The sequence below is a fragment of the Amblyomma maculatum genome, chromosome 4, assembly GCF_055883805.1.
Source record: "Amblyomma maculatum isolate TAMU_Amacu chromosome 4, ASM5588380v1, whole genome shotgun sequence".
Taxonomy (NCBI): Eukaryota; Metazoa; Arthropoda; class Arachnida; order Ixodida; family Ixodidae; genus Amblyomma; species Amblyomma maculatum.
Genome location: NC_139347.1, coordinates 6,544,249 through 6,555,524, shown reverse-complemented (window position 1 = coordinate 6,555,524; position 11,276 = coordinate 6,544,249). Strand labels below are relative to the sequence as shown.

General features: G+C 45.1%; 1 protein-coding gene across 6 annotated transcripts in view; it reads left to right on the top strand.

Moving 5' to 3' along the window:
- Window positions 1–240: 240 nt before the first annotated feature.
- Rab3-GEF (Rab3 GDP-GTP exchange factor) overlaps window positions 241–11,276 on the top strand; it is a 129,140-nt gene continuing 118,104 nt past the window's right edge. For 4 of the 6 annotated variants that reach the window (XM_084600697.1, XM_084600698.1, XM_084600696.1 and 1 more), the window contains exons 1-2: window positions 241–403; window positions 3,988–5,267. In XM_084600697.1, the coding sequence (XP_084456823.1) occupies window positions 4,678–5,267 (590 nt within the window). In that variant the 5' untranslated portion in view covers window positions 241–403; window positions 3,988–4,677. The remainder of the gene's footprint in view (window positions 404–3,987; window positions 5,268–11,276) is intronic. The other 2 variants (XM_084600695.1, XM_084600694.1) reach the window with 1 other exon arrangement.

The following is an 11,276-nucleotide window of genomic DNA, read 5'->3' as shown; positions in this document are numbered from 1 at the left end:
CGTTGCTAAAAGAAAACATACTCCGTTATAATTGCGCGCGCAGCAAAGTAGTGCGCCCACAGTATTTCATTGATAAGCTACTCGTGGCGCATATCAGAATTCCTCCAGCAGTTTGTTCACCGGTCGAATGTAAAATAGACCACAATTATGTCAGGGACCTTTGCCAGCTTAGTTTTCCTTTGCTCGTCGGATTAGTTCGATTCCCAGTGGCTGGGTAGTTACTGACGTCACGTATTTCGTGGCGCTGCAGTCAGTCCGGTCAGTGTGGCGCTTCTGAGAGACGCGGAGTGTGTCGTGCCTTTCCTCTCTGTAGACTGTGTTTCGGTTCGAATGACGGTTTGCCTCTTTTTTTGACAGTTTAGTTACACCTGTTTGCTTCTGAAGATGTCGCAGTCACAGGGAGGTAAGTGTCGCTTTTGAGGAAATGAAGATCCCCGTAGTTACGATCTTGCATCCGCAAGCACTGCTTCCGTCCACCTATTCCGCGATGCGGCCTATGGCTCGCGAATGGCCAATTTTCTTGCGCTGCAGCTTGTCGATTAGTGTCATTTATGTGTGCTGTGACGGCTGAGAAACAGGATATTTTAGGGAAGCTGGCGGCGTCAGCATCAATATGGCAGTGTCATAATTATATGCCAAATGAAGGGAAATGGGCCGGAAGATCACAGGCTGTCGGGTGCGCGCTGCGCGGAGCGGCGCCGTATTGATTTTTCGGTCGATGGGGTTGGGCCCGCGCACTGGGCACTCGAAGGTCGTTTGCCGCAGTGTTTGTCGCCGGAGCCCTTTTAAGAGCGCAGTGGCCGGGGGCGATTGTGCTAACATGTTATTTCGTGTGGTCGCGGTTTTGCGATCAAGTAGTTGTGCAGTAGTATATGCTACATACTCTAGCACGTCAGACGACGTGAAAGGGAAAGTGCCGTTATTAATTCGATTTTCTTTTCATTTTCACGCATCGCCACGCATGTAATAAAAACCAAGGCTATATATGTGTTGCGGTCGCGAGATACTCTCGATAAAGCTAGTAAACATTTGTCGTGACATCACTGTGTTTCGGTTCCCGGTTCGCAATGGGCGCGGCTCAGTGCCCGTCTCCCAGCGGAGTTAACTAAATGTAAGCGAGAAGTCGCAGCGCTTCTACTACGCGAGATCCGCCGATGTATGTATGTATATATATATATATATATATATATATATATATTTTACTTTCTTCTAAGCTGGAGTAACGGTAGTTTTCCCGAACGTCATAGTGCATGTCCGCGATGTGCGCGCCTAGATCTAGTTGACGGGCGCGCGGCTGCTTATCGCAAGTTTAGGAACTGCGTTTATGAACGCGTTTCCTGTAGGGAACGGCTAATCATAACACGCTGTCCAGTGCGTTTGATTGCCTTCTCTTTGTTTGTGTGGCATGCGTGGTTCGTGATCGTAGTCGCGTATCGTTGTCGAATGGCTGCCTCATTGGAAACTGCAGGTTGGTCTCATGCTAATGATCTTTCGGCCATATATCGTTACCCATGGTTAGCCTGCCCATGGCGTTCTCGTTCGCCGAAGTAATTATTTGCGCTTATCGTATGTGCCGACTGCTTACAGGCATTTATGTACTACAAACGACTTCAATTTTTGCTTACTGATTTGCTTCGTGTTTGACAGTTCGACATGTATTTCAGAAGTCGAATATCCTAGCTTGGGGCAGCACTGCAATCGTTACACGCCTGACCGTATTCAAGTGTATAAAGATACATGAACAAGCTTGAACTTTATAGCCGCCTGCAAGCGGGGAAAGCTGGAAACGCGTGTGATCTGCCGCGGCAGCTGTTTCACACAGTGCAAGGAAAGCAAAATATGGTATGCGCTGCAGATCCGGTTGCGGTATTATACGTCATTTGTTTCATTTTATTATTTGGAAAATTCTGATGTTAAAGCAGCAGGGAACATTAAGCACAGTTAAAAGGCATAGGGATAAATACCAACATCAATAAAATGAATTTCACATAATTTAAAAGCCTCCTGTGATTCCACGATAAACTTTTTTACTGCAGAATGAAGGTGTTGCTTTCATATATGTTGCTGTGGGATAAGTGCATCACTAAAGTATATTACACATCATCTAAAGTGTTTTTTCATTTTGCGATGAACTTGGGCATGAACATGACAGTTGACAATTTAATTACTTGTTTGCTTGATTTTGCAGCACTGTTTTATTTATTTCCAAAGTTATTTGAATTTCGTCTAACCTGGGTTCATTTGTCGTGCACCGGGGCATTGGTACACGTTTTTTTAAATTTAGCTTCCATTGAAATGAGGCCACTGTACGGAGACCAAGCCTAGAAGTGCATTCAACAATGCCTGTATACGGATTTTGTTGTGTGGTAAAGAGTCCTGGATATGGCTGAGATAATTGCAGACTCATAGCATGCACCATTTGCTGCTTTGATATGTCTAAGAGCCTGTTAAAGAATAATCGTTGGCTTTGTGCATGAGACCACTGTCCGTCATCCCTGTGGCCCTGAGAAAAAGAAAAGAAAGAACAAAGGAATTTGGGGCTCTGCTAGCTGGTATTATGAATTTGCTTATTCACTATATGGCAAACTAACAATTCATATTGCACTAGCTGTTGTCCTAAGCATCACAACATAGATATATATATATAATGTGACCCAAGAAGGAGATGGTCCAAAAGATACAACTGAATGTTCAAGGTTATAAATTTGCCCTTTTAATTCACCAAGAAAAAAATCTTAAACGTGCACAATTTTCATGTTATTAGTCTTGTCTCACATGTTTCCAATTGTGACATGTGCAAGCTTACTGGTTTAAAACATCTAGAAATTGTGGCCTATTGATACGTTGCATCCTGAAAACAGCTGCTGCATCATTTAGGAGTTGCTGATGTGTTTTATAATTGTTTTCCAACTGCTTTGTACTTGCTTTCTTTCTTCTCTTGATTAAGTGCTTAAATTGTTTCCAATTCTTTTTCTTGTCAAGCTTATACTTCAGTTTTGCAATTTGCAAAGTTCAGAAAAACATTTCTTATGGTCCTATAGCTTGTCATTCATGTCATGCTATTTCTGAATTCATTTCTGTAAAGGTCTTCTTGAAAGAAATTGTGAAGGACGGAAAGCTGGTTTGGTGTCTCACTGTAGGAGCTGCCTTCCAAACTTCCTTCTGCATATGTTTTTTGTTTTGCTTGTAGCCATCCAATTCTTTTTCTACAGCATTCATTTCTGGAAATGGCTGCAAGCCCAGCTAGAGTCACTTTACTTTGTGTTCTCGTGTACCAACCACCCCCAAACATGCCTTGCCTGTGACCATGTATTTTAATAGTTCAATGGAACTCCCCACTCTTGTTGCAGTATAAGTATCAGGCTTATAAAGCTTATGTAGTACATAGCATGATTACAAACGTAGTGCCTCACATTGTTTTATCTGCTGTTGCAGGCACCTCATGCTCTGGGCCAGTTTTTGCAAAAACAAATGAAGGGAGCAAACATTCACCAAAGCCAAGGCAAGCACAGGGGAACGTTTTTCTTCTAATTTGAGCTGGTTATGGAAAATTATTGATCTATTCATTAAATGGGTGAAAGGTAATTGATTAGAAAGTAGAAGAAAAAAATAACCACATACCGTTAGTGAGATCCGAATCCACAACCTCCGAATTGGGTTGAGATCCCCAAGCGGCATGTGGTTATTCTTTCTTTTACTGTATAATCAGTTACCTTTCTCCCATTGAATAGTTACACTGTTAATTTCCCATGGCCACCACAAATGAAAAAAATTCCCCCGTGCTAGTCTTGATTTCACTGATTGTTGCCTCTTGCATGCACAGCATGCACACTTTGGGGCCAGAGCCAGTTGTGTGTGTGCTATAATTGTCTGCATATGTCATTGTTCTTGTAGTTTACTCAGTTCGTTGCTCTCTGTTTTGTCTAACGTTCTCACCACTGCAGGATGCAACATATTTTTAATTCGCTCCTTTCGCTCTTTGTGCAGTGCAAAGGAATGACTAAGCCATGGCATCAGGGGGCACAGCACTTGCAGAGGAGACGCGGTGGGCCATCTTTCGAGCAACGGTGTTCATCAGCAATATAACGATCATGAAGCAGCCCACGCGCACTATCTACATCAACAGATAACTACAAATGAACTCTTTCTTTTTTGCCCCTCCTTAGTTGTCATTTAGTTTCCTCTTCTTTCTTTTATTTTTAATTAGTGCCTGTTATCAGCTCAGTTTGCTCTTCAGGCTCTTAGTTCCTCTTCGAAGAAAGCTTCCTTTGGAGGCCTTGCTTTTTAGAACATTTTGTGTGCATATCTTGTTCTGCCAAAGTGCTTACATAGGGTTCAGTGCTTCAAAGGTGTTTCCTTTCAACTTGGAACACTTTTAGGTACTTGTGTGTTAAAAAGTTAATTTGCAAAGGGACTGCAACATCAACAAAAGTGTGATAGTCAAAGCAACTCGTCGACGTCAACACCAACTTCTTCTTGACGGAGTCTTCTCACTTTGGCAAGAGAAGAGGGCCTTTCAAGCACGACACAGCTTGGTAGCCCAGAAAAACCAACGTGGGCAAAGTGGACTCTTCCTCATAGCCTGCGGGGAGCTTGTGCTGTGAAGTATAGGCTAGAAGAGGGACACAAACTGTAGCAAAAGAAGGAAAAGGGGGGGCACGCAGAGAGGCGTCGCTGATGGCCGACGCCGTGCGCAAGTACTTTTGCCCACGCCTGCTAGACTACATTGTTGTGTCTGGGGCACGCCAGCCCAACCGAAACCTGCCTGTCCAGCCACCAGAGCTGCTGCGGCGGTATCCCGTTGAGGACCACGCAGACTTCCCGCTTCCGACAGATGTGGTGTTCTTCTGCCAACCCGAGGGATGCCTCCTGGTTGGGCCTCGGCGCACGAGCCTCCGCGAGTCGACCCCATTTGTCTTCTCACTGACAGAGAAAGACACGAGTCGCGTGCGGTATGGCATCTGCGTCAACTTCTTCCGGCCCATCGACCGGGCGCCTCTTGGTGCACAGCGTTCGTCGTCTGTCGAGAGTGGAGATGGGGGCAGTGGCGGCGTGCCCGAATACCCAGGTGGCCGGCCCATTCCAGCCCCACGGGCCCGGCGACGTAAGCGCCTGTCGAGCCACTCGCTCGTGTCGCTGTGCATCATCAGCCACCACCCGTTCTTCTCGACATTCCGCGAGTGCCTTTTTGCGCTGCGCAAGCTGGTTGACTCGTCGCACGAGCGCCTGCTGCTTGGCTCGAGGATGGCCAACAGATTGCCCAGCAGGTATGACCTTGCACTTGTCTATCATACTTCATACGAGGAGGTATGAGTTTTGGCGTACGACACTGTTGGGGCAAGATGGTATAGTCCTGTTTCTTTCCACTTTGTTCATTTACACCATGAAGCCAGTTCTTGTGTGTGGCCTCTAAAAGGTGGCAACGGTAGTGTCAGTGGGGTGTTTCGTTGTGTATTCAGTCACGGCCGGTCTCGAGGGAGAGAGCGCGCGCTCTTTCTTACGGCCTTCTCAATCGCCGCGTGAACAATGGGAACTTTTCTCCTTGAGTTACGCTCTCCGCCGCCGCAAGGGGCGCCACCTGCTCACTGTTCGCTCCGCATCTGCTTCAGTGGCGGCAGGTGGCTTTTGCCTAGTTTCGCGCTGTCGCCCGTGGGTTTCGTGGTGAGTGCAGCCCCTAAATGAAAGATTACAGAAGGTAGATGCTGCAGCGGCATCCTGTCAGCGTGCTACACACGTAAATGGAGTCTTTATATTAAAAAGCACTGTCGCTCAGCAAACGTTCGACAAACATATGACATGTATTGCGGCATGGTATCTACTTTTGTTCGTTTTAATCTGAATGTTTTCCCAAGCCTGTACAAGAAGATGAACAAAAAAAAAATGAGTGAGCATGATCACATCGAAGCTTCTTCAAGGCAAACATAACAGCAACAATGGCAAAGCCATCTTTCAGCCCTAGCTGAGAAACCATCGAGGTAACACCGAAGATGAAAATAATTTTATAAAAATGTAATGTAAGTTGCACAATGCTTACATGACATAAAGCATTAGTATAACGTCAGAGTAAACGCTTTTAAGTTTTGTTATCAATTTTGCTATAAATTATAGACCAGCAAATGTTTTATGTTGTATTATAAACATTATTTTAATTTTGCAAATAAACGTTGGTTTAATGAAATGTTTACATGATATCATGATTATTTCATGAAAAAACAGGAAATCTATTTCAAGCACTAATTCCTAGCAATATTTTCTATCTTTTTCTAGCATGTTTTTGAACTAAAGTTCCAACTATCTGTGCAGTAATGCCTGCCTTAGAGAGCAATCGCTGCCCCATTATTTTGGTAGAATGCTTTGCTCATAACACATTCGCCACTGTTACTCAAGGGACACTCCTCAATAATGGATATAAAAGCTTTTCTCTGTGCTATTTATTCAGAGGTGACTATAGGAGTTGTATGTCGCGCTGTATTGCGCGCCTAGGCACCTAGTGTCAACACCGATGAAATCATTTCAGCTCTGCCGCAATCAGTAACTGAGGAACTGAAAGAAGTGATGGTATCTCCTGTCATCCCATTACCCACTGTCACATATTATGGTTTAGCTTACGTCGCTGGATACATTGTGAAGCTAATCAGTGACTCCGGGTGTGACACTTGTGCTATCCTTCTTGAAACCAGCGAAAGAACCAGCCCAATGTACACTATATTCTGCGAGGACAAGATTCTAGCGGACTGCATTATCCAAAACCAGAGTTTGTAGCCCCCTTGGGCAAGGTTGTGTCTTTTTTTTTTTTTTTTTTTTTTTAAAGCTGTCGTGCACCTACCACACACAAATGTCCTTGAAGTCCTTCAAATCTTAATCCAGCCAGCACTTGAGAACTCACCTTTGCTGAGTTGCCCGGAAGGCATTGACAATAGCCATGCTAGAAGGTCCGCTTCTTTAATATGTGAGAAATTTCTCAGAATCCTTCTTGTCAGTTATGCTAAGAATGTGACAGACAGGAACGAAAGGCCAGCTCCTTATGTGCACAAACCATCCAGAAAGATTTTGAGACATCAATTTTCTAGCCCCATGTACCATTTTGATGAATGAGTGCAATGTGTTAACTTTGAAGGACATTTTTTTATTGCTTGTTGCTCTTTTCAATTATGCGTATCTTTATGCCCATTTCCTTAATTAAATGTTGTTTTTTTATCACTGTATTAAACTGACTATGACTGTCTACGTGTGCGTCAGTCGCGAGACTACGTATACATCTGCTGTCTTTCAATCTACTGATTTGTTTTAAACGAAGCTAGAACAGCCCACTTCACTAGACAACTGAAATTTTAACTGTATGCGTAAATTTTTGTTCCTTACTCTGAATCTGAGACGTGCTATGAATTTCCGTCGGTGCCTCTTTTGCTCTAAACGAAAACGGCAGCGGTTGACAGAATATCCACCGAACAGTTTGTCATGCACTAGCGTCAGGTCGCGCTGTACATGCTTACAGCTTTCAAAGGCACACTGCATAAAATGGTACACATAGTTTTGTAAAAATTTAGGGGCAAAGAGTGTTGATGTAAGTGCACCCGAAACTTCATTCGACCGTGCGCGACAGCACTGACGAAGGCGCGCGCGATCTCGCGCCCACACGCATTATTGACTCATACACGATAAATCGGATGCTGATTACGGCTTCTTCCTATAAGCCATAAAGGGTGAAATATCAGAACCTGCCGGTTGCAACTGATGCGGGCGGAGCGAAGAGCGAGCGCGCGTTTCCCTTGCGCGTGAACGGCTGTAGCGGAGGAGCAGCAGTGGGGCGGTGGCGACCCCACCGAGGCGCGGCGGGCGGTGGAAACAGACCCCATTGGAGAGGCCGTAAGAGAAGAGAGAAACGCGCTCTCCCTCGAGACCGGCTGTGATTCAGTTCAGTTCAGTCATTCAGTCGTGTCCGACTCTTCGTGACCCTATGAACCATATCACGCCACGCTTTCCGGTCTCTCACTATCTTCCTAACATCACATAACTTCATCTGCAGTGCCTTGAGGATGCCATCTAACCATCGCATTCGCTGCCTACCCCTTCTCCGGTGACCCTCAACCTTTCCCAACATCAAATCTTTCTCCAGCGACTCCTCTCTTCTCATGAGATGACCAAAGTAGCTGAGCTTTTAACTTTAGAATTTGACCCTCCAATGAGCAGTCAGGATTATTGTCGACAATATCGACTGATTTCATCTTCTGGCCATCCAAGGAACTCTCAAGAGTCTCCGCCAGCACCACAATTCAAACGCGTCAGTTCTTCGGCGGTCAGCCTTCTTCACAGTCCAACTTTCGCATCCATACATCACAACTGGAAAGACCATAGCATGAGTTATACGGATCTTGGTTGGCAGTGTAATGTCTCTGCTCTTTACTAGGCAGTCAAGGCTAGCCATGGCTCTCTTTCCCAGAAGCAGGCGTCTCCTAATTTCATGGCTGCAGTCTCCTTCCAGGGTAATCTTGGAGCCCAAGAAGAGAAAATCTGTCACAGCTTCCACTTCTTGTCTCTTGATGCTCCAGGCCTTGATAGGGCAAGACACCATGATCTTTGTCTTATTAATGTTCAGTTTAAGCCCAAACTTCTCACTCTCTTCTTGTACGTGCATCAGAAGTCTCTTAAGTTCCACTTCCTTTTCTGCCATTAAAATGGTACCATCCGCATATCTAAGGTTGTTGATACGTTTCCCAGCAATCTTCACTCCAGCTGAAGACTCGTCCAGACTGGCCTTCCTCATGATGCACTCAGCATATAGGTTAAATAGGCAGGGCGACAGTACGCAGCCTTGTCTCACTCCTTTCTAAATCGGAAACCAATCATTAAGACCATGCCCAGTTCTGACTGTGGCCTCTTGCCCTTCATACAGGTTCCTGAGGAGACAGATGAGATGAATTGGAACTCCCATCTCTTGGAGAGCTTGCCACAATCTGCTGTGATCTACGCAGTCAAATGCTTTCGCATAATCAATAAAGCAGAAGTAGATGGGTTTCTGGAACTCTCTTGCTTTTTCCATGATCCAGTGAAGGTTGGCAATCTGGTCTCTAGTTCCTCTGCCCTCGCGAAACTCAGCTTGCACGTCCGGAAGCTCCCGATCCACATACTGCTGCAGCCTACCTTGGAGGATTTTCAACATCACATTGCTAGCATGCGAAATAAGCGCGATCGTGCGGTAGTTGGAACAATCTTTGGCACTGTCTTTCTTTGGAATGGGGATGTAAACTGACCTCCTTCAATCCTGTGGTCACTGCAGGGTTGCCCAAATTTGCTGACATAATGTATACAGAACGTTAACAGCGTCGTCATGGTTCAGGTTTTGAAGCAACTCAGCTGGAATGCCATCAATTCCGCTAGCTTAGCTCTTAGCAAGGCTGGCTAAGGCCCATTCAACTTCACTTTTCAGGATTCCCGGCTCGAGATCGGTAATCACAACCGTCTTATGTTGGGTTTGCACATCCGGGTCCTTCTTGTACAGTTCTTTTGTGTATTCCTGCCACCTCTTCTTTATCTCTGAGGCTTCAGTGAGGTTCCTGCCTCGTTTGTCCTTTATCACGCCCATCTTAGCACAGAAGCTTCCTTTGATATCTTTTATTGTCTTATACAGAGCTCTTGTGTTCCTCAATTGGCTGTTGTCCTCAACTGCTTGGCACTGTATGTTCAGGAAGGCATTCTTATCTCTCCTTGCTATTCTCTGAAAATCCGCATTGAGAACCTTGTATCTTTCTCTTTCCCCCATAACTTTCGCCATCCTTTCCTCAGCTACTTACAAAGCCTCTTCAGATAACCAGTTTGCTTTCTTGCATTTCTTTTGCTTTGGAACTACCTTAGTAGCAACTTATTGTATTATATCACGAACATCAGTCCACATCTCTTCAGGCTCTCTGTCTTCTAGATCTAATTCTTGATCGATTCCTCACTTCCACAGCATATTCTGATGGAATTTGATCCAGATCATACCTGAAAGGCCTTCTAGTTTTCTGCGTTTTCCTCAATCGAAGCTTAATTTTGGCAACAAGAAGCTGATGATCGGTGCCACAATCGGCCCCAGGCCTTGTTTTTACTGCTTGTATAGCGTTTCTCCATCTCTGCCAGCAAAGAATATAATCAATCTTATTCCTGTACAGACCATCTGGTGAAGTCCATGTGTACAGGCGCCTCTTGTGCTGTTGAAAATGAGTATTCGCTGTGGTCAGGTTGTTTTCTTGACAAAACTCTACTAGCCTCTGCCCAGCTTCATTTGGCTCACCAAGACCGAACTTGCGTGTAATTCCGAATATTTCTTCACTCCCCACCTTAGCATTCCAGTCTCCTTTGAGAAAAAGGACGTCTGATGATAGAGTGCGGTCAGCATAAAATCTCTCGACGTCAGCTTCTTCAGCAGTAGTGGTTGGTGCATAGACTTGGATAACTGTTATGTTGAAATGGGGACCTTGGATCCGAAGTGAAATTATTCGGTCATTTTTGGGGTTGTACCCTAGCATTGCTTTGCCCATTCTTCTATTTACTATGAGAGCAACTCCATTCCTTCTCCTGGATTTGTGCCCACAATAAAAGACATAATGGTCGCTGGAATTAAATTCTCCTATTCCGGTCCACTAGAGCTCGCTGATACCCAAGATATCAGTGTTCAATCTGTCCATTTCTCGCTTGACGACATCCAGTTTACCTTGAGTCATAGATCTTGCATTCCATGTTGCTATGTGTTATATCTCTTTGCAACATCGGACTTTCCGGTCGCTTCCCGACACATCCACAACTGAGCGTCCTTTTGGCTTTAGCCCAGCCGCTTCATTCGACCTGGAGCTACTAGGAATCGCCCTTTGTTCATCCCCAGTAACATATGGGACGCCTTCCAACCTGGGGGGCGCATCTTCCGGCGCCATATCATTAATGCTATTATGACTGGTCATAAGGTTTTCTCGGCAGGAAAAACTGGAGTGGGTTGCCATTACCTTCTTCAGTGAATCACATTTTGTCAGACCTCTCTACCGTAACCTGTCTATCTTGGGTGGCCCTACACTTCGAGTTTCGCAAGCCCCTCTGCCATGACAAGGCAGTGATCCATGAAGGGGCGTTGTGTATTAGTCTCAGCTATTCCACACAACTGTTAGGTCACACTTGAAAGTGTAGTATTGTTTGTGTTCCATCATATGGATGATACAGTCTCACAAAATGCATGCTACTTAATCCATTCAGTGCTTATTTCATACGCATTGCTTCAACATGAAGGCAGGTCTTACCATGAAACTGTA